General features: G+C 51.3%; 1 protein-coding gene across 1 annotated transcript in view; it reads right to left on the reverse strand.

The window, feature by feature from the left end:
• RBPMS2 (RNA binding protein, mRNA processing factor 2) overlaps positions 1 to 3499 on the reverse strand; it is a 40257-nt gene extending 36758 nt beyond the window's left edge. Inside the window, exon 1 of the mRNA XM_050796038.1 lies at positions 3140 to 3499. Coding sequence (XP_050651995.1) covers positions 3140 to 3226 — 87 coding nt within the window. The 5' untranslated portion in view covers positions 3227 to 3499. The remainder of the gene's footprint in view (positions 1 to 3139) is intronic.
• Between the last annotated feature and the right edge of the window lie 23884 nt (positions 3500 to 27383).

The following is a 27383-nucleotide window of genomic DNA, read 5'->3' on the forward strand; positions in this document are numbered from 1 at the left end:
CCTACTGCCCTCCTTAGCTTTCAAAGGGTATCAAAGCTCTGAACACATCTTCCCAAGTGGCAGGAAAATGCCAATTTTCCCATAATCCCACAGTCATTACTGCCCTAAACCCAAACTCTCATTATGGCTGCATTGCCTGATATTGCTGCAATATAGCAAACTCCAGGTAGTCACCCAAACAAGCCATGTGGTTACACAAACCTACCCCCTCACTTACACATGCGACCCCCTCCTCTTGGAATGCCTTTTCCACCCCCCCAGGTCTAACCTGGCTCCTCCTACTCACTCACATGTCTGTGAAGGCTGACCTCTAATCTCTCAGGAGCACCATGGTACCATGTGCTGATATGCCTTTATTTTATCTACCATTGCATTTCACATACCACCACTTCCTGGCAAGTCCTTCTCACCTCCTAGGCTGAGAATTATTCCCTTGTATCCTTTTTTTTTTTTTTTTTTTTTTTTTTTTTTTTTTTGAGACGGAGTCTCGCTCTGTCACCCAGGCTGGAGTGCTGTGGCCGGATCTCAGCTCACTGCAAGCTCCGCCTCCCGGGTTCACGCCATTCTCCTGCCTCAGCCTCCTGAGTAGCTGGGACTACAGGCGCCCGCCACCTCACCCGGCTAGTTTTTTTGTATTTTTTAGTAGAGACAGGGTTTCACCGTGTTAGCCAGGATGGTCTCGATCTCCTGACCTCGTGATCCGCCCGTCTCGGCCTCCCAAAGTGCTGGGATTACAGGCTTGAGCCACCGCGCCCGGCCCTCCCTTGTATCCTTAACCCCTGGGTCCAGAAAGAGAACTTAATGGGTATGACATGGATAAAGCCTATAGGTAAGGCAGGCAAGCAGGCAGAGTTAAGGCTATCCAAAGCGGTTCAGGACAGGCAGCCCCACTGATAACTCCCAGAACCATGAAAATACACTCTCTTCTCCAGTGACCCAGCACCTCTAGGAATTGAGGTCTTATGGTGTGCAGCAGCATTCCTTGGTTTCCTGGGCTTGCTCTCGCTAGTCTCCAATAGTTGACTGGGAAGAGCCTGCCTGAGTCAGCCATGGGAGTAAACCACCACTGCTAACATTGATTCTCCAGATGGTGGCTCTTAGGGGTTGCAGAACTGACTGCCTAGGGAGCATCTAAACTACAGGGAGGATTCCAGTTCCAGCCTACACCACCAATCCAAGATGGAGCCACCAGCAGAGGAGCTCATGGCCCACTATTCAGAAGACTAGGCCAGGGCTTGGGCGACAACCCTTTCCCTTACCAGACCAGACAGACACTGGGCTCCAGGAGACCCTCAGAACCCTTCGTTTTGGACCTCTGCTAAATGCGAGCCCACCATGCCCTTTCGCAAGTGCATTCACTTTAAACCACCATAGGGCCGCAGGCCATCTCAATCCCCAAGGAGAAATGGTAGGGATTTCACTTTTTGAAGATCCTGCCCTCTTTCCCAGAAAAGGTACTTAGAAAGGAGTGGCTAAAACCTCAAACGCTTTTTTCAAGACTTTAGAATGGCCACATGGGTCACCCTTCTCACCCAACAGCAGTGGGTCTGAGAGTTTGTCCAGTTACTGCCTCTTGGGCAGTGTGAAGTCCCCACTGAAGTCGACCCTTTAGCAGAAGTGGGGTTCTGGGTCCCCACCCAGCTTCATAAGAGACATGCTCTCCCCCAGTTTCAGCCCATGGCAGGGGGCCAAGCAGAGACTCCAAGTATGCTAGCAACCCTGTCACCCTCCTCAACTGTCAAGGGAGATTCTGAACAGCCAGGTAGAGTCAGGATGGGGGCAAGATCCCCAAAGCCAAGGGCCGGTTGGCATCAAGGTACAAGGAGGGCAAGGCGGAGCCCAAACAAACCCACCACACTCAAACCATTAGCGGACAGATGTCACAGCTGTATATTCTTCCCTTCCCCTTCCGCCAAAAAGTGGGGATCCAGACCTAGATTCTCATCGACTGGGGCTAGCTGAAGGTCTCTGAATTGCCGAGTGGGAGCCGGCGGCGCTTAGCCCAGCCCAGCCGAGGACCACCGGCGCCATTCTGCACCAACCCCTCAGCACAAGAGGAGGAGGCAACACCAGTTCACACCAGGGGCTCTGCGGTTTTTCCCCCAGGCCAAGGGGAAGGACGCCCAAGGTGGATAACCAGCCTTTGGTTTCCTGGGCGAGAACACGCCAGGGCAGGGGCAGGAAGGGTCTCTCACCCCTGGAATGACGCAGCAGAGGCCAGAGGCCCTGCGAAGCCTGTCCCCTTTCACTCCAGTTCTTGTCTCCGGCAGCCTAGCTCCTCGTCCCTATTCACTGATAGCTTTGAGGCTTTTATCCAGCACCCCACCCCGCACACACATCCTCCCTACCATCCATTAACCACCCAGCTGCTGGCAGTTCCACGGAGCCGCCTCACACTCCCTCCCTTTCGCACATGGCCAGTGGACGACATGATCTCGCCCCTCCTGGCAGGATCCCACCCAGGCCAGCTTTGGGGTCCTGGCTTGGCTGCCAGGACAAACCCAGAGAGAAGAGAAGGAGGAACTGAGTGTCTTTAGTCATCTCCTTCCAAACTAATTAAATTGTGGGCTCACCTCTGCTAAAGCCCAGGTTCTGGGGCTGTGAAGAAAGCCCGCCCACCCCCATGACAACAGCTCGCGTGAACCGAGAAGCCGGCCAGTCGGCCGGCCCAAGCCTCCAAGGTCACGGGGAGGGGGTCAGGGTGGAAAAGGCAGTGGAGTGAGGGTGCTGCCCTCGGGCCGTGCTAATCCCGCTCAGCTCCGTGCCGCCGAGGCGCGGTCCTGGCCACGCGGGAGGTGCGTCCTCGGAGGAGGGCGGCGAGCAGGTCCGGGGTGGGGAGCCAGGGGCGCGCGGGCGGCAGGCGTGGAACGGACGCGGCGCCTCTCGCCCACTGCGGGACGCCCGGACGGCGGCCGGCGCGCGCGGCCCGCCTCAAGCCCGAGAGGGCGGGGAGACAATGCCTGTCCGGCGGGGCAGTCCAGGCCGCACGCCCCCGCCCGCGGACACGGGCCGCTCCTCCCCGGGCGAGAGGCAGCGGCGGGAAGGCGCTGGGAGCGATGGCCACCCCGGCCCCGCTCGCCCTCTCCAGAGCCCGCCTCGCGTGCGCTTCACCCGGCAAGTCCCGGGGCCACAGACCCACCTCCTCCTCCAGGGCGCCGCCGGAGCCCGCGCTGGAGCCGGTGCTGGTGCTGCCGCCGTGCTCGCCGTCCGGCTTCAGGTTGCTCATGGTGCGGGGGAGGGGGCGGCGGGAAGGAACGCGAGGGCGAGCGCGGCGCCGGCCCCGCGGGGAGTGGGAAGGGGCGCGGGGAGAGGTGCGCTCGCGGGTGCGGAGCGGGTGGCGGGGGACCCGCGGGGCGGTGAGAGGGGCAGCAGCCGCGTCGGGCCAGGGTCACATTAAGTTTGGCGGGTGCAGGAGGTGAGGAGGGGGTGCGGCGGGGGAGGCAGTGGGAGCTGGAGCGGCCGCCGCCTCCGCCTTTTCACTGCGACCGGCGAGTGCGCCCGCGGCGGCGGCGGCGGCGGCGGCGGCGGGGGGCGGGCGCCAGGGGAGGGGGCGGGCGCCGGGCGGTGGCGGGGGGCGGGGGCCGGAACCGGCCTCAGCTGGGGCCCGGCCAGCCCCCTCCCCCGCCTGCCGCACGGTCTCCGGGGGAACGCGCAGCCAATCCCCACCGCCCACCACGGGCTCGCCCCGGTCCCGGCCGCGGCGCGCCGGCCTCCGGCCGGGCCTTTCCCCTCTCTCTTGCCTGGGTCAGCGCTCTCACTCTCTCCTCTTCCCCCGCTCCCTTCTCCACGGCAAGTTTTTAAACTTTGATGAACTCGCCCAGCGAACTTTCTTAAAGGGGCCGCGCGCTGCGCGCCCCAGCCCGCAGGAGGTGGAGCCCAGTGCCCGGCACCCAGCGCCCCAGTCTCTGGACGGCCCTGCTCTGGCGGCCTCGCGCTTGGGACGCCCGCACTGAGGTTTCCGGGCCGTCGACTCCCCTTGTATCTTGACCTGCGGTTTTGGGGTGTCCAACGCACTCATTTTGCCCCCAAATCCAGTCGCCCAGACATCAGCTCCGGGGAGCCGGGTTCTGCGGATGATGGCCGGGGGAGGGGGTTGGGAGACACCTGGGCTTTGGCCGGGGCTGGGCGCTGTTTTGCTGAGTGACCTTGAGGAAATCACTTCCCCTCTCTGGCCTCAGGCTCCCAGCCCAGAGGGTGGGACTTAGGATCTCAAACTCCCTTCCCCTCCCAGTCACTATCTGAATAGGACTTAGGTGGGGAGTCGAGTGTTGGGACCCTAATGGTCATTAGATAGGGGTGCCTCGAATGACCAAGAAGGTTCTGTTGCCCACCTTGCCCTCAACACGCCTGGCTTTCGGGTCTTCTCGCTCGTCCCCTGACCTCAGTGCCCCTCACACCTTTCCCTACCTCCTATTGCGAGCCCGAAGGCTAAGGACGGATGTAGCAGCCTGGAGGCTCGGGCGGGGTCATCGTGACTCCACACCCCACCCCCGCGCAGGTCAGGGCTCGGCCTCTGGGTCGGTTTTCCTTTGTATTTGAAAACCCAGCCGATAGGGGCCGGCCCTGCAGCCGCACTAGAAACCCGCACCCACCTCGGGGAGTGCTGGAAGCGCCGCAGCCGGCTGAGCCGTGGAAGAACTGGGTCCCTCCTCAGTGCCCCTTCTCCTGGACTCGTGCTGCGACCCCGGGGGTCCCTGCCAGGGGCGCCATCCGGCCTTAGAAGCCACTGGCGAGAAGTGAGGGGAGTCCTGCGGGACCCTGGCCCGGGTCGGGCATCACCTAGTGTAATCTACCGCCCGACGCCTAGTTTCTGTCCTGGCTTAACCCGCCAAGCTAGGTCTTAGCAGCTAGGTTTTAGTATGGAAGCGACGCACTCGTCTGTGTACTCAGAAAAGCTGGATTTGGGCCGGGCGAGTGGCTCACTCCTGTAATCCCAACACTTTGGAAGGCCAAGGTGGGGAGATCACCTGAGGTCGGGAGATAGAGACCATCCTGGCCAACATGGTGAAACCCCATCTCTATTAAAAATACAAAAAATTAGCCGGGCATGGTGGCACATGCCTGTAATCCCAGTTACTCGGGAGGCTGAGGCAGGAGAATTGCTTGAACCCGGGAAGCGGAGGTTGGGGTGACCCGAGATTGTGCCATTGCACTCCAGCCAGGGCAACAAGAGCAAAACTCCGTCTCAAAAAAAAAAAAAAAAAAGAAAAAAGAAAAGAAAAGCTGGATTTGCAGTCACGGACTGGTTAGGATCCCAGACCGTGGACAAGTGCCTGAACCCTCAGAACCCTGTGTGTAGACCTCCTGAATTAGGGCTAGCACCACAGGATCACTGTGCTGTGGTTTAGTCTCCCCAGTAAATTGTAATCTCCATCCTGACCTGCCATCTCACAGATAAATTGAGGCCTAGAGATGGGCAATGTCTTTCCAATGACATATTCATTTCTTTAGTAAATAATTATTGAGCACCTACTGTGGGCCGGGGACCATTTTCTGCTGGTGGCAAGGCCAGGAGCACCCTGGTTTACCATCAGCCCTGTTGCCAACACTTGGCTTAGGCCCTGGGAAGGGGGAACTGCTGCCTGCAGGAGCCAGACCTTTACCCAGAGTTTTTAAGGTGCTTCCAGCCTTTGGCATCTCCAGGTAGAACCAACCTTGGGAATCCTCAGATACCCCTACCATCCTCCACAGGCCTCAGTCCAATCTGGCTGTAGGCTTGATCACCACGCCCTCCCCTAGAATAGGTCTTCCTATCAGGTTTATCTCTAACTTTGGCCCAGGAATACTCTTCCTCCTCCCCTTCCTCCCCTGCTCCCCCTAATCAATCCAAATCTTCCCTTCCCTCAAGATCCTGCTTTTCCCATGCTTTTTCCAGGAGAAGGAGCCTGGCCAGATTTCTGAACTCAGCCATTATATGGTTAATTTGAATTTTTTAAAGAAGAACATCTCATCTTAATTCTGGTCACCATTCTTCTCCATTCTGGTCTCCATTTTCTCCATAGATAGGAGAGCTAAGGCCCAAAAAGGTGACAAATGACACAGGGGCCACAACTGACCCCCATCACTACATTTCTTTTCTTTTCTTTTTTTTTTTTTTTTTTGGCTTTTGGGGCTTTTCTTGAGATGCAGTCTTGCACTGTCTCCAGGCTGGAGTGCAGTGGCGTGATCTCGGCTCACTGCAACCTCCACTTCCTGGTTTCAAGCGATTCTCCTGCCTCAGCCTCCTGAGTAGCTGGGACTACAAGAACGCGCCACCATGCCCAGCTAACTTTTGTATTTTTAGTAGAGACGGTTTCACCATATTGGCCAGGATGATCTTGATCTCTTGACCTTGTAATCCGCCCACCTCGGCCTCCCAAAGTGCTGAGATTACAGGTGTGAGCCACCGCGCCCGGCCTTCTTTTCTAGTTTTAGAGACAAGATCTTGCTCTGTCACTCAAGCTGGAGTGCAGTGGCACTATCACAGTTCACTCCAGCCTTGAACTCCTGGGCTCAAGTGATCCTTCTACCTCAGCCTCCCAAGTAGCAATGATTACAGGTGCAACACCACGCCCAGCTAATTTTTTTTTTTTTTTTTTTTTTTCCCCAGACTGGCCTCTCATTATGTTGTTCCAAGCTGGTCTTGAACTCCCAGGCTCAAGTGATCCACCCAGGCTGGAGTGCAGTGGCCGGATCTCAGCTCACTGCAAGCTCCGCCTCCCGGGTTTACGCCATTCTCCTGCCTCAGCCTCCTGAGTAGCTGGGACTACAGGCGCCCGCCACCTCACCCGGCTATTTTTTTGTATTTTTAGTAGAGACGGGGTTTCACCGTGTTAGCTGGGATCGTCTCTCGATCTCCTGACCTCGTGATCTGCCCGTCTCGGCCTCCCAAAGTGCTGGGATTACAGGCTTGAGCCACCGAGCCCGGCCGCATTTCTTAAGTTCTTCATAATTTGTAATAATTGCTTAACCCTTATTAGATTGTTATTACTTATTTAACCTGTCTCTTGTTAGATATTTGTATTATTTCTAGTTTTTTTTCTCTTTTGCCTTCATAGGCAAACTTTATATGAGGATTATTTTTTTTTCTTTTTCTTTGAGACGAAGTCTCGCTGTGTCACCCAGGCTTGAGTGCAGTGCATACTCCATCTCCCAGGTTCAAGCATTTCTCATGCCTCAGCCTCCTGAGTAGCTGGGATTATAGGTGCCTGCCACCACACCTACTATCACACCTGACTAATTTTTGGATTTTTAGTAGGGACAAGATTTCACCATGTTGGTCAGGCTGGTCTTGAACTCCTGGCCTCAAGTGATCTGCCCACCTCAGCCTCTCAAAGTGCTGAGATTACAGGCATGAGCCTGGCCTCTTATATGAGCATTCTTAATGCCTCAGAAAATTTCCTGTATATGACCAGCCCTTAAGCCCTTTGGAGGCAACAACTGTCTTTTCCCTCTCTGTGGACCCCCACAGACCCTGAAATGGCAGAATCTCCAATCCCACGTGGATTTGGAGATTATATAAACACAAAGCTCCCACCCAGCCGGCACCTTCATGAGTAATCATGCGTACCCATCGGTGCTGACCTGGAAGCTGATCTGAAGAAGGAGGCTGGAGAGAGGAGTTAGGGGTGTACAGCTCTTCCAGACATCTGACGGGTAGGAACTTATATTTCTGTGTCCCCAGCTATGACCTAGTAGTGCAGCCTCTAGTAATCTCTTCAGTGCCCCAGGCCTCCCCCACTGCTGTGCTCCATATCACCTCTGAGCTTCTGGAATTTCTATTCCTTTTATCTGGAATCCTCCCATCCTCACTCTCCACCCCCAGCTTCCAGACCTTTCCCAGTACCCATTCTTCTTCCCCTGTGCTCTCAGAGTTCCTTCTCTGTGTCCTGTTGAGCCTGGGAATACCTTGTCTTGAAGTCTCACCTACCACATGGGAAGCTTTCTGACTCGAAGGAGTGGCTGTAAACGCTACTGAGTGAGTAAGTAGAACTCCTTAACCTCTGCAGCCCCCTGGCCTCCAGCAAGGAGCAGATAATGGTGGGATTTTCAGTAGTAGGTGTTCAATAAACCTTTGCTGAACCAATACTGGGCTATTCCTGGAGCTTCTGGGCTATCTGAAGCCAATGGCCCTTTCTCTTTGATGTACTGTACATACATCACCCTTCAATATTTCATCCTTAGGGTAGGGAAGAGATGGCCTCACTCCTGGGAAACGCTGCCTTGGAACTCAACTCCTGAGAGTGTACCTGACTACTTCAGGGCAGGCCCCCATTCTGACCCCAAGTTTCCCACCACCAGGAAAGCCTAGGCAATAAGAAGGCAGGTAGAAGCTGGGCTTGGTGATGTGTGCCTGTAGTCCCTGCCACTTGGGAGGCTGAGCTGGGAGGGTTAATTGAGGCCAGACTCAAGTCTAGACGGGGCAACATAGCAAGATCCCCTCTTTATTTAAAAGGAAAAGAAGAAAGACAGGTAGAAAGGATGACCTTGAAGCTTAAAGGCTGAGATGTGTCTAAGTTATATTTTCTTTTTCTTCATTTTTTTGGGGGAGTGGGGGTCAGGGCCTTGCCCTGTCACCCAGGCTGGAATGTAGTAGCACGATCTTGGCTCACTGCAACCTTCGCCTTTCGGGTCAAGCCTCCCAAGTAGCTGGGAATACAGGATCCCACCACCACGCCCGGCTAACTTTCCCTAGTAGAGACAGGGTTTCGCCAAGTTGGCCAGGCTGGTTTCGAACTCCTGACCTCAAGTGATCCGCCTGCCTCAGCCTCCCAAAGTGCTAAGGTTACAGGCGTTAGCCACCGTGCCTGGCCATAATTTTTGTATTTTGGTAGAGATGGGTTTTGCCACATTGCCTGGGCTGGTCTCAAACTCCAGGCCTCAAGTGATCCGCCTGCCTTGGCCTCCCAAAGTGCTGAGATTATATGTGTGAGCCACCACACCCAGCCATCTGAGGTATATTTTCTTGGTGCTCCTAGGTTTTTGTTTATTTATTTTGAGACAGAGTCTCGTTCTGTTGTCCAGGCTGGAATACAGTGGCGCGATCTCAGCTCACCACAACCTCTATCACCCAGGTTCAATCGATTCTCCTGCCTGCCTCAGCCTCCTGAGTAGCTGGGATTACAGGTGTGCACCACCATGCCCAGCTAATTTTTGTATTTTTAGTAGAGATGGGGTTTTACCATGTTGGCCAGGCTGGTCACGAACTCCTGACCTCAAGTGATCTGCCTGCCTCAGCCTCTCAAAGTGCTGAGATTATAGGTGTGAGCCACCACACCCGCCCAGTGTTTATAGGTTTAAGCTCCACATGAGTGCAACTGGTCTCTGGAGGGAAAGGGGACAGGCTGCTGCCCCAAGCAGTTAATATAATCTTTCTATTGTTCCTGCTAACCCTAGTTATAGGATTAGGGGAGCTTCACTAGCCACTGGTAGATGGAATGGATGGTGGGAAAAGCATGACATAGCCCTGTGATAGGATTCTGATTCTGTAACCTTGGGCAAGTCGCCAGTTAGTATCAGTCAGTTCATCTGTAAAATGGGAATACTAGTGCACAATTGCAGGGAATGTGTTAAGTAAGATAAGAGCTCTTGGAGGTTGTGATTATTGCCCTGGGTCCACTGCTAGTTTGCACATCAAGGTCATAGACTGAGTAATTTCTTTTTTTTTCCTTTGAGATGGAGTCTCGCTCTCTCACCCAGGCTGGAGTGCAATGATGCGATCTCGGCTCACTGCAATCTCTGCCTTCCAGGTTCAAGTGATTCTCCCGCCTCAGACTTCCCAGTAGCTGGGATTACAGGCACCCACCATCATGCCTGGTTAATTTTTGTATTTTTGTAGAGACAGGATTTCACCATGTTGGCCAGGCTGGTCTCGAACTCCTGACCTCAGGTGATCTGCCCAACCTCAGCCTCCCAAAGTACTGGGATTACAAGCATGAGCCACCGAGCCCAGGCAGCCACTTAATTTCAGCCCCAAATCCCTGAGCTCTCCCTTTCTCTCCTTGCCTTCCTCTGGGCCACATTGTGAACGTGGATCCCAGGTTCCAATCTAAGACAAACAGTATTTCCAAAGTAGCTGTGCCAGAAGACCAGGATCTGCGTCCAGGTCACCATGGCAACCCGTGTGACTATACGCAGATAGTTTAATCTCTCCAAGGCTTTGTTTTCTCAAGGTAAAACTAGAGAACTAGAGACACCTTTCAGGCTCTCATGAGTGTTCCCCAGGCTTCTGTAAGAATTAAATGAGATCCTGATGCTGAAAGTTCTTTGAAGTCCTCAAAGCCCCAGGACAGACAACAGGAGGGGCGATTGTAAAGTCAGCAAAGGAACAACACAAGAACTTCACTTCAGATCCAGCCTTCCTGAGAGGTGGTGTCTCCTCCCTGCACACCCTCTCCCAAAGACATTATTTCTTCTGTCCCCACCACATAGCTGAAAATTAGCGGGGGACCACCTGAGGACAGGGATAGCATCTCTTCATCTTTGAATCAAATCCTGGAAGCCCAGCTCAGGTCCTGGCAGAGAGGCTTCAGTAATGAATATTGAATGATTGAAAGGCTAGGGTTGCTAAGGAAATACCTCTGACAACAGTTTTTTTGTTTTGTTTTGTTTTGAGGCGGAGTCTTGCTTTGTTGCCCAGGCTGGAGTGCAGTGGTGCAAGCTTGGCCCACTGCAACCTCCTCCTCCTGGGTTCAAGCAATTTTCTTGTCTCATCCTCCAGAGTATCTGGTATTACAGGCACTCGCCACCATGCCTGGCTAATTTTTGTATTTTTAGTAGAGACAGGGTTTCACCATGTTCATCAAGCTGGTCTCAAACTCCTGACCTTGTGATCCGCCTGCCTCGGGCTCCCAAAGTGCTGGGATTACAGGCGTGAGCCACCACGCCCTACCCTACAGTATTTTTACACTAACATGTCAATGGCTGCTTTTCCTCTCTTCCAAGATGGGAGGGAAAGTGAGATGCCAGGAACCTGAATGAGGAGAGGACCCAGGATTGAAAAACAAAGAGAAGCCCCAAAGGGATGTCTGGGCAGGCCAAAGGTTTCTGTCTGAACCCTGAGCTCCCTGCTCATACCTCCCTCTCAGCACCCAGGGCCTTTGAAACCACAGGGCCCACGCCCTGCTTCACTGCCAGTTCCTATGAAACCACAGCCTTTGCTGATGGGGAAACTGAGGTTCAGCGGCCAAAATCAACTAGCTTGAAGTTACACAGCAAAGTACTGAATTCACTTAATACTTTGTTTAATTTCAAAAGCAGGTAGCTTAAAGGCTTTCTTTCTAAGAAAAAGAAAATCAAACCTAATCAAAGATATTTTCATACATACCCCCCCAAATGATCTTTTATCCTCTAGAAAGTGTGTGTGTGTGTGCATTTTTTAAAATGAGTTTTAAGTTCTGGCAACAATTTAATGACACTTGCTAAACTTTTACTGGTTTTGAGTCCTTCCCAGGAAACCAAAGGTCACTGAAAGCCTCTCTGGCCTGCTTCCCTGCCTGAGTCCCTGGCCTCCTAGAGCCTGTGAGAGGGCCTTCTGGGCCAAACCAACTGCAGAATTGCCCAGCATTCTCGGGAGGCTGGCTCTACCGGGCTACTTTTCTAAGGGATTTAAAGTAGGAATTGTTACACTTGACTAGAGTCCAGTGGGGCAACTGACAGTCTCAGGGACAGGGGCTCCACATGGAATGAGGTGGGATAGGGTGAGGAGGGAAGATGAGCTGTCTCTACCCTCACCACTGAAGGTGGCAGTGTGAGCCTATGCCCGCCTCTACTGCCTTTTTTACCATCCAGAAGAGTCTATTGCCCATGAGGGGAAGGGTACACTCATCCTCTCTAAGGCCTTAGAAATTTAAGGAGGCAGTAGGGGGAGAGGGCAATGCCTAACCCAAAGGAATACTTCCCAGTGCTGTGTTAGGGCACCACAGGTCATAGAACCTATGCAGAAGGGGCTTAGGGCCAGGCACGGTGACTCACACCTGTAATCCCAGCACTTTGGGAGGCTAAGGCAGGACGATCCCTCGAGGCTAAAGGATTGAGACCAACCTAGGCAACATAGCAAAACCCTATCTCTATAAAGAAAAACAACAACAACAACAACTAGGCTGGGCACAGTGACTCACACCTGTAACCCCAGTACTTTGGGAGGCTGAGGCAGGCGGTTCATGAGGTCAGGAGATCGAGACTATCCTGGCCAACATGATGAAATCCCATCTCTACTAAAAATACAAAATTAGCTGGGTGTGTGGTGTGTGCCTGTAATCCCAGCTACTCAGGAGGCTGAGGCACGAGAATCACTTGAACCCAGGAGGCAGAGCTTGCAGTGAGCCAAGATCGTACCACTGCAATCCAGCCTGGCGACAGAGCAAGACAATGTCTCAAAAAAAAACACAAAAACTAGCCGGGCATGGTGGTGTGTGCCTGTGGTCCCAGCTACTCAGGAGGCTGAGGTAGAATTACTTTCGTCCTGAAGGTGGAGGCTATAGAGAGCTGTGATACTACCATTGCACTTCAGCCTGTATAACGTAAAAGATCTCTGGAGGTCAACCAAGCCAGTGGAATCCACACTTGGCTGCAGTCCGGAATTGCCTTTTTTTTTTTTTGAGACCGAGTCTTGCTCTATTACCCAGGCTGGAGTGCAGTGGTGTGATCTCGGCTCACTGCAAGCTCCACCTCCCGGGTTCATGCCATTCTCCTGCCTCAGCCTCCCGAGTAGCTGGGACTACAGGCACCCACCACCACACCCAGCTAATTTTTTTTGTATTTTTAGTAGAGACGGGGTTTGGGCGTGTTAGCCAGATGGTCTCGATCTCCTGACCTCGTGATCTGCCCGTCTTGGCCTCCCAAAGTGCTGGGATTACAGGAGTGAGCCACCGCACCCGGCCCTGACTTCTTTTTTTTTTTTTTTTTTTTTTTTTTTTTTTTTTTTGAGACGGAGTCTCACGCTGTTGCCCAGGCTGGAGTGCAGTGGCGCGATCTCGGCTCACTGCAAGCTCCGCCTCCTCGGTTCACGCCATTCTCCTGCCTCAGCCTCCTGAGTAGCTGGGACTACAGGCGCCCGCCACCGCGCCCGGCTAATTTTTTTTTTTTTTGTATTTTTAGTAGAGACGGGGTTTCACTGTGGTCTCGATCTCCTGACCTTGTGATCCGCCCGCCTCGGCCTCCCAAAGTGCTGGGATTACAGGCTTGAGCCACCGCGCCCTGACTTCTTAACACAGTGTTTAAACTTCCAAATTTTGCACTAAGGTAGGCCTGGATTCAAACTTTGATACATTTTATATTTGTTTCTGTGACTTTGGACAAGTGATCAGGGACTCTGAGCCTTGGTTTCTTTATCTGTAAAATGGGGATAGTACCTATCTCATAAGGTTTGTGTGCAATCAAATGAGATGACATATAGGAAGTCCTTGGCATAGTGCCTGGCATAATGTCCTCTCAAATATATAATTCAGGTCAGGTGTGGTGGTGCACGCCTGTAATCCCAGCTACTTGGGAGGCTGAGGCAGAAGAATCACTTGAACCCAGGAGGCAGAGGTTGCAGGGAACCGAGATTGCACCACTGCACTCCAGCCTGGGCAACAGAGCGAGACTCTGTCTCAAAAAAAAAAAAAAAAAAAAAAGGCCGGGCGCGGTGGCTCAAGCCTGTAATCCCAGCACTTTGGGAGGCCGAGACGGGCGGATCACAAGGTCAGGAGATCGAGACCATCCTGGCTAACACGGCGAAACCCCGTCTCTACTAAAAACACAAAAAATTAGCCGGGCGAGGTGGCAGCGCCTGTGGTCCCAGCTACTCGGGAGGCTGAGGCAGGAGAATGGCGGGAACCCGGGAGGCGGAGCTTGCAGTGAGCTGAGATCTGGCCACTGCACTCCAGCCTGGGCGACAGAGCGAGACTGCGTCTCAAAAAAAAAAAAAAAAAAAAAAAAAAGGCCTGGCACGGTGGCTCACACCTGTAATCCCAGCACTTTGGGAGGCCGAGGCAGGCGAATCACAAGGTCAAGAGATTGAAACCATCCTGGCCAAAATGGTGAAATCCCGTCTCTACTAAATATACAAAAATTAGCTGGGCGTGGTGGCACGCACCTGTAGTCCCAGCTTCTTGGGAGGCTGAGGCAGAAGAATTGCTTGAACCCGGGAGGTGGAGGTTGCGGTGAGCCAAGATCACGCCATTGCACTCCAGCCTGGGTAACGAGAGCAAAACTCCGTCTCAAAAAAAATATATATGGCCGGGCGCGGGTGGCTCAGCCTGTAATCCCAGATCACGGGCGGATCACAAGGTCATTGCACTCCCCAGCTACTCGGGAGCCTGGGTAGTGAGCGAGATCGCAAAAGCCTGGGATGGGCGACAGAGCGAGACTCTCAAAAAAAAAATATATATATATATATATATATATATGTATATGTATGTATATATATGTGTATACATATGTATGTGTGTATATATGTATGTATGTATACACATACACACACACACACATAATTCAGTTAAGCCAGCCAGGTGTGGCAGCTCACACCTGTAATCCCAGCACTTTGGGAGGCCGAGGTGACAGATCACTTAATGTCAGGAGTTTGAGACCAGCCTGGCCAACATGGTGAAACCCCATCTCTACTAAAAATAAGAAAAGTTAGGCTGGCCACGGTAGCTCACGCCTGTAATCCCAGCACTTTGGGAGGCCAAGGCGGGCAGATCACCTAAGGTTGGGAGTTTGAGACCAGCCTGACCAACATAGAGAAACCCCATCTCTACTAAAAATACAAAATTAGCCAGGCATGTTGGCACATGCCTGTAATCCCAGCTACTTGGGAGGCTGAGGCAGGAGAATCGCTTGAACCCGGGAGGAGGATGTTGCAGTGAGCCAAAATTGCGCCATTGCACTCCAGCCTGGGCAATGAGTGAAACTCCATCTCAAAAAAAACAAAAAAAAGCAAAAATTAATCAAGCGTGCTCACTTGAACCCAGGAGGCAGAGGTTGCAATGAGCCGAGATCGTGCCACTGCACTCCAGCCTGGATGACAGAGCAAGACTCTGTCTCAAAATAAAAAAAAAATTAGTTAAACCCAAATCTCTCTCCCTGTGCCTCCACCCAACTCCTCTATATATAACAGCCCTGGGTTCTACAATCCCATAGAGCACACCCATGTTCCCTGTCCTAGAGCAGCCTTGGCAGACATCCAACCCATTCCTAGCGCCAGACTCTGATTCCTGTCACCTCAAACCTTGGTTGAGCCCTCTTCCAGACTGTTTGGCAATGAGGGTGGTGAAATATTTTGGGAAGGGGATTCTGCCCAGTAGGCCAGGCCTCTAGGAGTACCTTGAAGATGTAGGAAACCAACAACTTATATGGAAAGGCTGTAGAGATTGGTGATCTCAGTAGAGAAGAGGATGATGGCCCCTGCACCCTGATGATGTAAGGCCGCTAAGGCCAGCTATGTGCTGGGCACAAAGTTAGGCATGTCTCATCCCTGAGTTCATTTATCTCTCCTGGCTGCTCCATGAAATGATTTTTCCTTATTTTATGTTTCCAGTACACAGAGGTTAAGTAACCTGGACTGTGATGTACAGCTATAACTGATAGGATTGGAATCGGAACCCAGGACTCTCCCAACTTCTGGTACAAGAACATAACAAAGGAGTTAAGTTTGAATTGAGGTCTAGAGTCTAAAATGCAGTTTTAGGCTAGGCACTGTGGCTCGCGCCTTTAGTCCCAGCGCTTTGGGAGGCCGAAGCAGAAGGATTGCTAGAAACCTGGAGTTCAAGACCAGCCTGGCCTAACATAGACCCCCATGGCTAAAAAAAAAATTATTAATGTATATTTATTATTAATATATATGTAATATATATGTTATATATATCATATATTTTATATGTGCATTTTATTTTATTTTTTATTTTTATTTCTTTCTTTGCTCTTGTTTCCCAGGCTGGAGTGCAATGGCATGATCTCGGCTCACCGCAACCTCCGCCTCCAGAGTTCAAGTGATTCTCCTGCCTCAGCCTCCCAAGTAGCTGGGATTACAGGCGTGTGCCACCACACCCGGCTAATTTTGTATTTTTAGTAGAGATGGGGTTTCTCCATGTTGGTCAGGCTGGCCTTGAATTCCCAACCTCAGGTGATCCGCCCACCTCGGCTGGGATTACAGGCATGAGCCACCACGCCTGGCCTTATTTTTTTATTTTTTAAGAAAAATAAAAAACAAAATAAAATGCAGCTTTCTTCCAAGAATTATCAAGATAAAGCATTTTTTTTTATTTTTTATTTTATTCATTTATTTATTAATTGAGACAGGGTCTCACTCTGTTCCCCAGGCTGGAGTGCAGTAGTATGAGCTCAGCTCACTGCAGCCTTGATCTCCCCTGCTGGAACAATCCTCCCACTTCAGCCTCCTGAGTAGCTGGGACTACAGGTGTATGCCACCATACCTGGCTAATTGTTTTTGTTATTTGTAGAGACGGGGTCTCCCTATATTGCCCAGGCTAGTCTTGAACTCCTGGGCTCAAGTGATTCTCCTGCCTAGGCCTCCCAAAGTGCTGGGATTAGGTAAAGGCATGAGCCACCATGCCTGGCTCGTGTGTGTCATTTTTCATATAAATGGTAACATCCTGCATACATTGTTTCTTTTACTTAGTAAAGATCTTGGAGATATTTCTACATCTGTGCTTATAGATTTGCTATGTTCTTTCTTCTTTGTTTTAGAGACAAGGTCTCACTACGTTGCCCAGGCTGATCTTGAATTCCTGGATTTAAGGGATCCTCCTGTCTTGGCCGCCAAAACTGCTGGGATTACAAGTACGAGCCACTGCACCCAGCCTGCTATGTTCTCTCTCTCTCTCTTTTTTTTTTTTTTTTTTTTTGAGACGGAGTTTCGCTCTTGTTGCCCAGGCTGGAGTGCAATGGTGCAATCTCAGCTCACCACAACCTCCGCCTCCCAGGTTCAAGCGATTCTCCTGCCTCAGCCTCCTGAGTAGCTGGGATTACAGGCATGCACCACCATGCCCAGCTAATTTTGTATTTTTAGTAGGGACGAGGTTTCTTCCTGTCGGTCAGGCTGGTCTCGAACCTCAGGTGATCCGCTTGCCTCGGCCTTCCAAAGTGCTGGGATTACAGGTGTGAGCCACTGCCTCCGGCCCATGTCCTCTTTAACATCCCCACATTGGTCCATTTCATGAATATGTCTGGTTTATCCAGCTTGCACCTACTGATGGACATTTAGATTGTTTCTACTATTTTGATATTTTATTTTTATTTTTGAGACAAGGCTTATTCTGTGTCTTAGGCTGGAGTGCAGTGGTGCGACCTTGGCTCACTGCAGCCTCAACATCCAGGGCTCAAGCAGTCCTCCCACCTCAGCTTCTCTGGTACCTGGAATTACGGGCATGTGCCACCACACCTGGCTAATTTATTTTTAAATTTTATTTATTATTATTATTTTGAGACAGAGTCTTGCTCTGTTACCCAAGCTGGAGTGCAGTGGCACGATCTTGGCTTACTGCAACCTCCGCCTCCTGGGTTCATGCAATTTTACTGCCTCAGCCTCCCGAGTAGCTGGGATTACAGGCGTGTGCCACCACACCCGGCTAATTTTTGTATTTTTTTATTAGAGACAGGGATTCCCCATGTTGGCCAGGCTGGTCTTGAACTCCTGACCTCAGGTGATCCACCTGACTCCGCCTCCCAAAGTGCTGGGATTACAGTTGTAAGCCACTGCACCCAGCCATTTTTTTTTTTTTTTTTTTTTTTTTTGAGACGGAGTCTCGCTGTGTTGCCCCGGCTGGAGTGCAGTGGCCGGATCTCAGCTCACTGCAAGCTCCGCCTCCGGGGTTTACGCCATTCTCCTGCCTCAGACTCCTGAGTAGCTGGGACTACAGGCACCCGCCATCTCGCCCGGCTAGTTTTTTGTATTTTTATTTTTATTTTTATTTATTTATTTTTTTTTTTTTATTTATTTTTTTTTTTTTTTTTTTTGAGACGGAGTCTCGCTGTGTCGCCCAGGCTGGAGTGCAGTGGCCGGATCTCAGCTCACTGCAAGCTCTGCCTCCCGGGTTTACGCCATTCTCCTGCCTCGGCCTCCCGAGTAGCTGGGACTACAGGCGCCCGCCACCTCGCCCGGCTAGTTTTTTTGTATTTTTTAGTAGAGACGGGGTTTCACCGTGTTCGCCAGGATGGTCTCGATCTCCTGACCTCGTGATCCGCCCGCCTCGGCCTCCCAAAGTGCTGGGATTACAGGCTTGAGCCACCGCGCCCGGCCAGTTTTTTGTATTTTTTAGTAGAGACGGGGTTTCACCGTGTTAGCCAGGATGGTCTCGATCTCCTGACCTCGTGATCCACCCGTCTCGGCCTCCCAAAGTGCTGGGATTACAGGCTTGAGCCACCGCGCCCGGCCCCACCCAGCCATTTTTTAAAATTTATTTTTGTAGAGGTGGGGTTTCGACATATTGCTAAGGCTGATCTTGAACTCCTAAGCTCAAGTGATCCACCTGCTGTGGCCTCCCAAAGTGCTGGGTTTACAGGCATGAATCACCACATCCAACCTCTTTTGCTATTTTAAACAAGGCTGCTGTGAATAGCTTTGTATGCAGATCACTTCACTCATGCTTCTATCTATGGGGAAATTTCTAGAAGTGTAATTGCTGAGTCAAAGAGTATGTGCAAGGCTGGGTGAGGTGGCTCATGCCTGTAATCCCAGTACTTTGGGAGGCTGAGACGGGAGGATCACCTGAGGTCAGGGGTTTGAGACCAGCCTGACCAACATGGAGAAACCCCGTCTCTACTAAAAATACAAAATTAGCTGGGGGTGGTGGCACATGCCTGTAATCCCAGATACTCAGGAGGCTGAGGCAGGAGAATTGCTTGAACCTGGGTGGCGGAGGTTGCAGGGAGGTGGAGGCTGTGGTGAGCCGAGATTGCATCATTGCACGCCAGTCTGGGTGACAGAGCAAGACTCTGTCTCAAAAAAAAAAAAAAAAAAAAAAAAAAAAAAAAAGTGCCGTTTAATTTTTCCACTTGCAAATATAATACACGCTTTTTACACAAATTTCAAACAACTCTGAAGCTTATAGGCTAAAAGTAAAAGAGCCCTCCCCACCACCCTAATCCTATCCTCAACAGCAGAGTTTCCTCTCTCTTCCTCCCTGGCCCCTGGCCTACAGCTCTCACGTCTGCAGGAGCCTTTCCTACCTGCCCAGCTCTGCCTGGCCCTGCAGCCTGATTCTGAGTCTCTCATCCTACTTCCCCACCCATTTCTTCCCTCATCCCTCAGTAGAGACATTCTCGCCTATCCCCAGGGCCTGCACTGGGCCTGAGGCCCACAGTCAAATATAAACTATTACCACCAGACCTAGCAATGGCAGATCCCCAGCAAGTGCTTCCAAAACAGAATGTTCAAACGAAAAGGTTAGGGGCATCTCATCCAATTCTCAAGCTCCAATTTACGTAGAAGGCAACTGAGGCCCACAGAAGAGAATTGTGGTTCAGTGAGTGGGTTAACAGAGCCGGAAAGAGAAGCCACATCTCTCGACACCCTGACCAGGGATCATTTCATTCATTTAATAAATGGTTACTGGGGCCATGCAGTGGCTCACACCTGTAATCCCAGCAGTTGGGGAAGCTGAGGCAGGAGGATTCCTTGAGCCCCAGAGTTTGAGATCAGCATGGGCAACATAGTGAGACCCCATTGCTACAAAAAATTGAAAAATTAGCAGAGGCTGAGGCAGGAGAACGGCGTGAACCGGGGAGGCGGAGCTTGCAGTGAGCTGAGATCCAGCCACTGCACTCCAGCCTGGGCGACAGAGCGAGACTCCATCTCAAAAAAAAAAAAAAGAAGAAGAAAAATTAGCCGGGGATGATGGTAGGCACTTGTAGTCCCAGCTACTTGGGAGGCTGAGGTAGGAGTATCCCTTGAGCGCAGGAATTCAAGGCTGCAGGGAACCATTGATTTACACCATTGCACTCCAGTCTGGGCAATGGAGCAAGAATTTGTCTCAAAAAAAAAAAAAAGTTAGCCGGGCACGGTGGCTCAAGCCTGTAATCCCAGCACTTTGGGAGGCCGAGGCGGGCAGATCACAAGGTCAGGAGATCGAGACCACAGTGAAACCCCGTCTCTACTAAAAATACAAAAAATTAGCCGGGCGCGGTGGCGGGCGCCTGTAGTCCTAGCTACTCAGGAGGCTGAGGCAGGAGAATGGCGTGAACCCAGGAGGCGGAGCTTGCAGTGAGCCGAGATCGCGCCACTGCACTCCAGCCTGGGCAACAGCGTGAGACTCCGTCTCAAAAAAAAAACAAAAAAAACAAAAAAAAAGTTAGCCGGGCACGGTGGCTCAAGCCTGTAATCCCAGCACTTTGGGAGGCTGAGACGGGCGGATCACAAGGTCAGGAGATCGAGACCATCCTGGCTAACACGGTGAAACCCCATCTCTACTAAAAAATACAAAAAACTAGCCGGGCGAGGTGGCGGGCGCCTGTGGTCCCAGCTACTCCGGAGGCTGAGGCAGGAGAATGGCGTAAACCCGGGAGGCGGAGCTTGCAGTGAGCTGAGATCCGGCCACTGCACTCCAGCCTGGGCAACAGAGCCAGACTCAGTCTCAAAAAAAAAAAAAAAAAAAAAAAAAAAAAAGTTATTGGGTTGGGTGCCATGACTGCCTACTACACCAGACACTGGTATAGGCACTGGGCTCCAGTGGTGAATGAGACAGAAACGCTTGTCTTCCTGGAGCCCACATTATATTCAGAGAGAACAACAACAAAAAAGCAAACACAGGCGGGTGCGGTGGCTCATGCCTGTAATCCTAGCACTTTGGGAGGCTGAGGCGGGCTGACCACAAAGTCAGGAGATCGAGACTACCCTGGCCAACACAGTGAAACCCCATCTCTACTAAAAATACAAAAAATTAGCTGGGCATGGTGGCAGGCGCCTGCAGTCCCAGCTACTCTGGAGGCTGAGGTAGGAGAATCACTTGAATCCGGGAGGTAGAGGTTGCAGTGAGCTGAGATCACACCACTGCACTCCAGCCTGGGCAACAGAGCAAGACTCCGTCTCAAAAAAAAAAAAGAAAGCAAACAAAATATTTCACATTATATTAATAGTAAGTACTATGTGAAGCGGGGTTAGGCCCAGGAGTAACTTGGGCTCAGCAATCTTTTTTTTTTTTTTTTTTTGAGATGGAGTTTCACTGTTATAGCCCAGGCTGGAGTACAGTGGCACGATCTTGGCTCACCACAACCTCTGCCTCCTGGGTTCAAGCAATTCTCCTGCCTCAGCCTCCCGAGTAGCTGGGATTACAGGCATGCGCCATCACACCCAGCTAATTTTGTATTTTTAGTAGAGACGGGATTTCTTCATGTTGGTCAGGCTAGTCTCGAATTCCTGACCTCTGGTGATCCACCCGCCTCGGCCTCCCAGAGTGCTGGGATTACAGGCATGAGCCAGCTATGTCCGGCCTTTTTTTTTCTTCTTTTGAGACAGGGTCTCGCTGTTTCCCAGGCTGGAATACAGCAGTGTGATTTTAGCTCACTGCAACCTCTGCCTCCCAGGCTCAAGCTATCCTCCCACCTCAGTCTCCCAATTAGCTGTGACTACAAGTGCCCACCATCATGCCTGGCTAATTTTTTCGTTTTTTAAAGAGATAGGGTCTTACGGCAGGGCATCGTGGCTCACGTCTGTAATCTCAGCACTTTGGGAGGCCAAGGTGGGCGGATCATGAGGTCAGGAGATCGAGACCATCCTGGCTAACACAGTGAAACCCCATCTCCACTAAAAATACAAGAAATTAGCCGGGCGTGGTGGCGGGCGCCTGTAGTCCCAGCTAGTCGGGAGGCTGAAGCAGGAGAATGGTGTGAACCTGGGAGGCGGAGCTTGCAGTGAGCCGAGATCGTGCCACTACACTACAGTCTGAGCGACAGAGTGAGACTCTGTCTCAAAAATAAAAGAGAGATAGGGTCTTGCTTTGTTGCCCAAGATGATCTTGAACTCTTGGACTCAAGCAGTCCTCACACCTCGACCTCCCAAAGTGCTGGGATTACAGGCATGAGCCACTGTGCCTAGCCAGGTCCAATAATCTTAATGGGTGTTGGATATCTGAGCTGGGACTTGCATGACTAGAAAGAACCAGCTAAACCAGCATATGCAGAGGTCCTGAGGTAGGAAGAAAATTTTTATTTGACAGGCAAAAGAAGGACGGGAGCAAATGAGGGAGATGCCGCAACAAAGGTACACAAAGCTGATCATTTAAGGCCCTGGAGGCAGAGTGATACTGTGCTGCAAAGCCATAAAGTCAGCCTGCCATGGCGGCTCATGCCTGTAATCCTAGTGCTTCGAGAATCCAAGACAAGAGGGTTACATAAGGGCAGGAATTCAAAACCAGCCTGAGCAACATAGCAAGACCTTATCTCTACAAAAATAAAAAAATTAGCCCGTGATCAGTCTGCTGTGTTCTTTTTAACATTTCTACACTGTGGTGCACACCTGTAGTCCCAGCTGCTTGGGAGGCTGAGACCAGAGGATCAGTTGAGCCCAGGAGTTTGAAGCTCCAATGAACTATGATTGGACCACTGCACTCCAATGTGGGCAGCAGAGCAAGACCCTGTCTCTTGGGGAAAAAAAAAAAAAAAAAGGGCTGGGCGCGGTGGCTCACGCCTGTAATCCCGGCACTTTGGGAGGCCGATGCAGGTGGCTCACGAGGTCAGGAGATCGAGACCATCCTGGCTAACAAGGTGAAACCCTGTCTCTACTAAAAATACAAAAAATTAGCCAGGCATGGTGGCAGACGCTCCAGCCTGGGCAACAGAGCAAGACTCTGTCTCAAATAATAATAATGATAAAATAAATATAAATAAACACACACACACATATATATATATATATATATATATATATATATATATATATATATATATGTTTATATAAATAGCCAGTCACAGGCCAGGCGTGGTGGCTCACGCCTGTAATCCCAACACTTTGGGAGGCTGAGGTGGGCGGATCACTTGAGGTCAGGAGTTCGAGACTCAGCCTGGCCAACATGGTGAAACCCCGTCTTTACTGAAAATACAAAAATTAGCCAGGCGTGGGGGCAGGCAGCTGTAATCCCAGCTACTTGGGAGGCTGAGACAGAAGAATCGCTTGAACCCGGGAGGCGGAGGTTGCAGTGAGCTGAGATTGTGCCATTGCGTTCCAGCCTGGGGGACAAGAGCGAGACTTTGTCTCAAAAAAAAAAAAAAAAAAAAAAAAAAAAAAAAAATAGCCAGGCACAGTGGCTCAAACTTATAATCCCAGGACTTTAGGAGACTGAGGTGGGAGAATCTCTTGAGCCCAGAAGTTTCATACCAGCCTGGGCAACGTAGTGAGACCTCATCTCTACAAAAAAAAAAAAATTTGGCCCGGCGCAGTGGCTAACCCCTGTAATCCCAGCATTTTGGGAGGCCGAGATAGGCAGATCACTTGAGGTCAGGAATTCAAGACCAGTCTGGCTAACATGGTGAAACCCCGGCTCTCCTAAAAAAAATAAAAATAAAAAAATTAATTAGCTGGACGTTGTGGCAGGTGCCTGTAATCCCAGCTACTTAAGAGGCTGAGGCAGGAGAATCTCGAGCCTGGGAAGCAGAGACTGCGGTGAGCTGAGATCTTGTCCCTGCACTCCAGCCTGGGTGACAGAATGAGACTCTGTCTCAAAAAATATTTTTTTCCCCGGGTGCAGTATAATCCTAGCACTTTGGGAGGCTGAGGTGGGTGGATCACCTGAGGTCAGGAGTTCGAGACCAGCCTGACGAACATAGTGAAACCCCATCTCTACTAAAAATACAAAATTAGCCGGGCGCGGTGGCTCAAGCCTGTAATCCCAGCACTTTGGGAGGCCGAGACGGGCGGATCACGAGGTCGGGAGATCGAGACCATCCTGGCTAACACGGTGAAACCCCGTCTCTACTAAAAAATACAAAAAACTAGCCGGGCGCAGTGGCGGGCGCCTGTAGTCCCAACTACTCGGGAGGCTGAGGCAGGAGAATGGCGTGAACCCAAGAGGCGGAGCTTGCAGTGAGCTGAGATCCGGCCACTGCACTCCAGCCTGGGCAGCAGAGTGAGACTCCGTCTCAAAAAAAAAAAAAAAAAAATACAAAATTAGCTGGGTGTGGTGTCGCATGCCTGTGGCGTCGCATGCCTGTAATCCCAGCTACTTGGGAGGCTGAGGCAGGAGAATCGCGTGAAACCGGGAGGCAGAGGTTGCAGTGGGCGAAGATCGTGCCATTGCACTCCAGCCTGGGCATTAAAGTGAAACTCCGTCTCAAATAAAAAAAAAATTTCTTTTTTTAATTAGCCAGGGATGGTGGTGCACACATGTAGTTTGAACTACCCGGGAAGCGGAGGCAGAGCGATTGCTTGAGCCACGGAGATGGAGGCTGCAGTGAACTGTGATTGCACCACTCCATTCCAGCCTGGATAACAAATTGAGGCTCTGTCTGAAAAATAATAATAATTTAAAATATAAAAAAATTCAAAAAAAGGAATAAAAAAGAGAGGCAGAGGGGCATTACAAAATCCTTGAACAGGCCAGGCATGGTGGCTTACACCTGTAATCCTAGCACTTTGGGAGGCTGAGGAAGGCAGATCACTTGAGGTCAGGAGTTTGAGACCAGCCTGCCCAACATTGTGAAACCCCAGTCTCTACTAAAAATACAAAAATTAGCCAGATGTGCTTGCTTGAACCCCGAAGGCACATAATTTCAGTGAGCCAAGATCATGCCACTGCATTCCAGCCTGGGCGACAGAGCAAGACTCTTGTCTCAAAAAAAAAAAATTCTGGGCCGGGCGCGGTGGCTCAAGCCTGTAATCCCAGCACTTTGGGAGGCCGAGACGGGCGGATCACGAGGTCAGGAGATCAAGACCAGCCTGGCTAACACAGTGAAACCCCGTCTCTACTAAAAAATACAAAAATCTAGCCGGGCGAGGTAGCGGGCGCCTGTAGTCCCAGCTACTCGGGAGGCTGAGGCAGGAGAATGGCGTGAACCCGGGAGGCGGAGCTTGCAGTGAGCTGAGATCCAGCCACTGCACTCCAGCCTGGGCCACAGAGCGAGACTCCGCCAGAAAAAAAAAAAAAAAATTCTGTGAACAATCTGTATGGTCATCATTTTAATGGCAGCCAACAGTTAGAGAATTCTGCAAGCCCCACAGTTGGATCTGTGTTGCAAGTCTTCAACATTGCCCTTGTAGCTGTATCGTAGGAAAGCACTCAGATGATACAAAAAGAAGTGGGTATGGCTGTGTTCCAGTAAGATTTTATTTACAAAACCAGGCTATAGGAGCAACCCATGCCTCAGAGAGCACTTAAAGTATATGTATTATACCTTTATAATGAGGAGCTGAACAGATCAATTATCCTTCACCTCATTCAGGTCTTAGACCCCCATTGAGATTTAGGTGGCCTCTCTGTGAGGTAGGAGGCAGGTCTTGACTTCAGAGGCAGGGCTTGAACAGTGGACCAAATTGAGGACTAGCTAAAACAGGGAAAGGGTGAAAGCAGCTTTCCATAAGGCACGCCCACCAGTGTTCCATGTCAGTTTGCCATTGCCATGGCAACACCCAGAAGTTACCACCCTTTCTCTAGAAATTTCTGTATAAATTTCCCCTTAATTTATGTGTAATTAAAAGTGGGTCTAGGCCAGGCGTGGTGGTTCACGCCTGTAATCCCAGCACTTTGTGAGGCCGAGGTGGGCAGATCATTTGGGGTCAGAAGTTCGAGACCAGCCTGGCCGACATGGTGAAACCCCATCTCTACTAAAAATACAAAAAATTAGCCTGGCATGGTGGTGGGCGCCTGTAATCCCAGCTACTTGGGTGGCTGAGGCAGGAGAATCTCTTGAACCTGGGAGGCAAAGGTTGCAGTGAACCGAGATTGTGCCACTGCACTCCAGCCCAGGTGACAATGGGAGACTCCGTCTTAAAAAAAAAAAAAAGTGGGCCGGGCGCGGTGGCTCAAGCCTGTAATCCCAGCACTTTGGGAGGCCGAGACGGGCGGATCACGAGGTCAGGAGATCGAGACCATCCTGGCTAACACGGTGAAACCCCATCTCTACTAAAAAATACAAAAAACTAGCCGGGCGAGGTGGCGGGCGCCTGTAGTCCCGGCTACTCGGGAGGCTGAGGCAGGAGAATGGCGTAAAAACCCGGGAGGCAGAGCTTGCAGTGAGCTGAGATCCAGCCACTGCACTCCAGCCTGGGCGACACAGCGAGACTCCGTCTCAAAAAAAAAAAAAAAAAAAAGTGGATGTAGATATGACCACAAAACTGCCCAGAGCTGCTACTGTCAGCACACTGCCTATGGGGTAGCCCTGCTCTGCAGGAGCAGGCACGGAGCTGTAACACTGCCAGAGCTGTAACATGCTGCTCAATAAAGCTGTTTTCTTCTACTACTGGCCCACCTTGAATTCTTTTCTGTGCAAAGTCTAGAACCCTCCCATGCTAAGCCCCAGTTTGGGACTCATCTGCCCTGCATTATCTGCATGCCTGCTCCCAAAATGTACACACACACACACACACGAGTTGTGAGTGGCCCAGCGTGGTGGCTCACGCCTGTAGTCCCAGCACTTTGGGAGGCTGAGATGGGCGATCACCTGAGGTCAGAAGTTCAAGACCAGCCTGGCCAACATGGCAAAACCCCGTCTCTACGAAAAATACAAAAAAACTAGCCAGACGTGGCAGCGGGCGCCTGTAATCCCAGCCACTCAGGATGCTGAGGCAGGAGAATTGCTTGAACCTGGGAGGCGGACGTTTCAGTGAGCTGAGATTGCGCCACTGCACTCCAGCCTGGGCAATAAGAGCGAAACTCTGCCTAAAAAAAATTTAAAAAAAAAAAAAGAGTTTTGAGCACAGCCAGAGAGGGCAGAGTTTGAAAACCTGAGGACTTTGTGAACCCTATGGATGGATAATCCCCAAGGGCCTTTCTGCCTCGACAGTGACCAGTTGCTAGAGATGCTGGGAACTGTGGGATGGCCACTAGGAAGGCTCTGAGAGATACGGCAGGAACCAGCAACTTCCTGGAGTAGACGGTTGCAGTCTGGGACAATGACTGAGGGCTGGCTGGCAGAAGGCCACCACCTGACCTCTTTTCTCCCTGGAGGAATTCCTTCTCAAAGTGAGTGGCAGAAAAAGCCTAGCTCGGGGAGGAGCCCTATGGGGGAATCCCATCCTAGGCCCTGTCTCCTGGCTGGTGATAGTAGAACAAGCACATCCCTTCTGCTCTGTGTCTCCACTGTAAGATGGGGGAGTTGGATGAGACTCACCACTCTTTCCAACTACACATATTGAAGGGACATCTGCTGTGCACCAAGGACTACATCAGACCCCGCCACTGATGAACCTGCCTTGAGCACAAAGAACTACACCCAAGGGGAAGGAGAGCCCACTTGCATCTTTCAGCTAGCCAGCT

The sequence above is a fragment of the Macaca thibetana genome, chromosome 7 (assembly GCF_024542745.1).
Source record: "Macaca thibetana thibetana isolate TM-01 chromosome 7, ASM2454274v1, whole genome shotgun sequence".
Taxonomy (NCBI): domain Eukaryota; kingdom Metazoa; phylum Chordata; class Mammalia; order Primates; family Cercopithecidae; genus Macaca; species Macaca thibetana.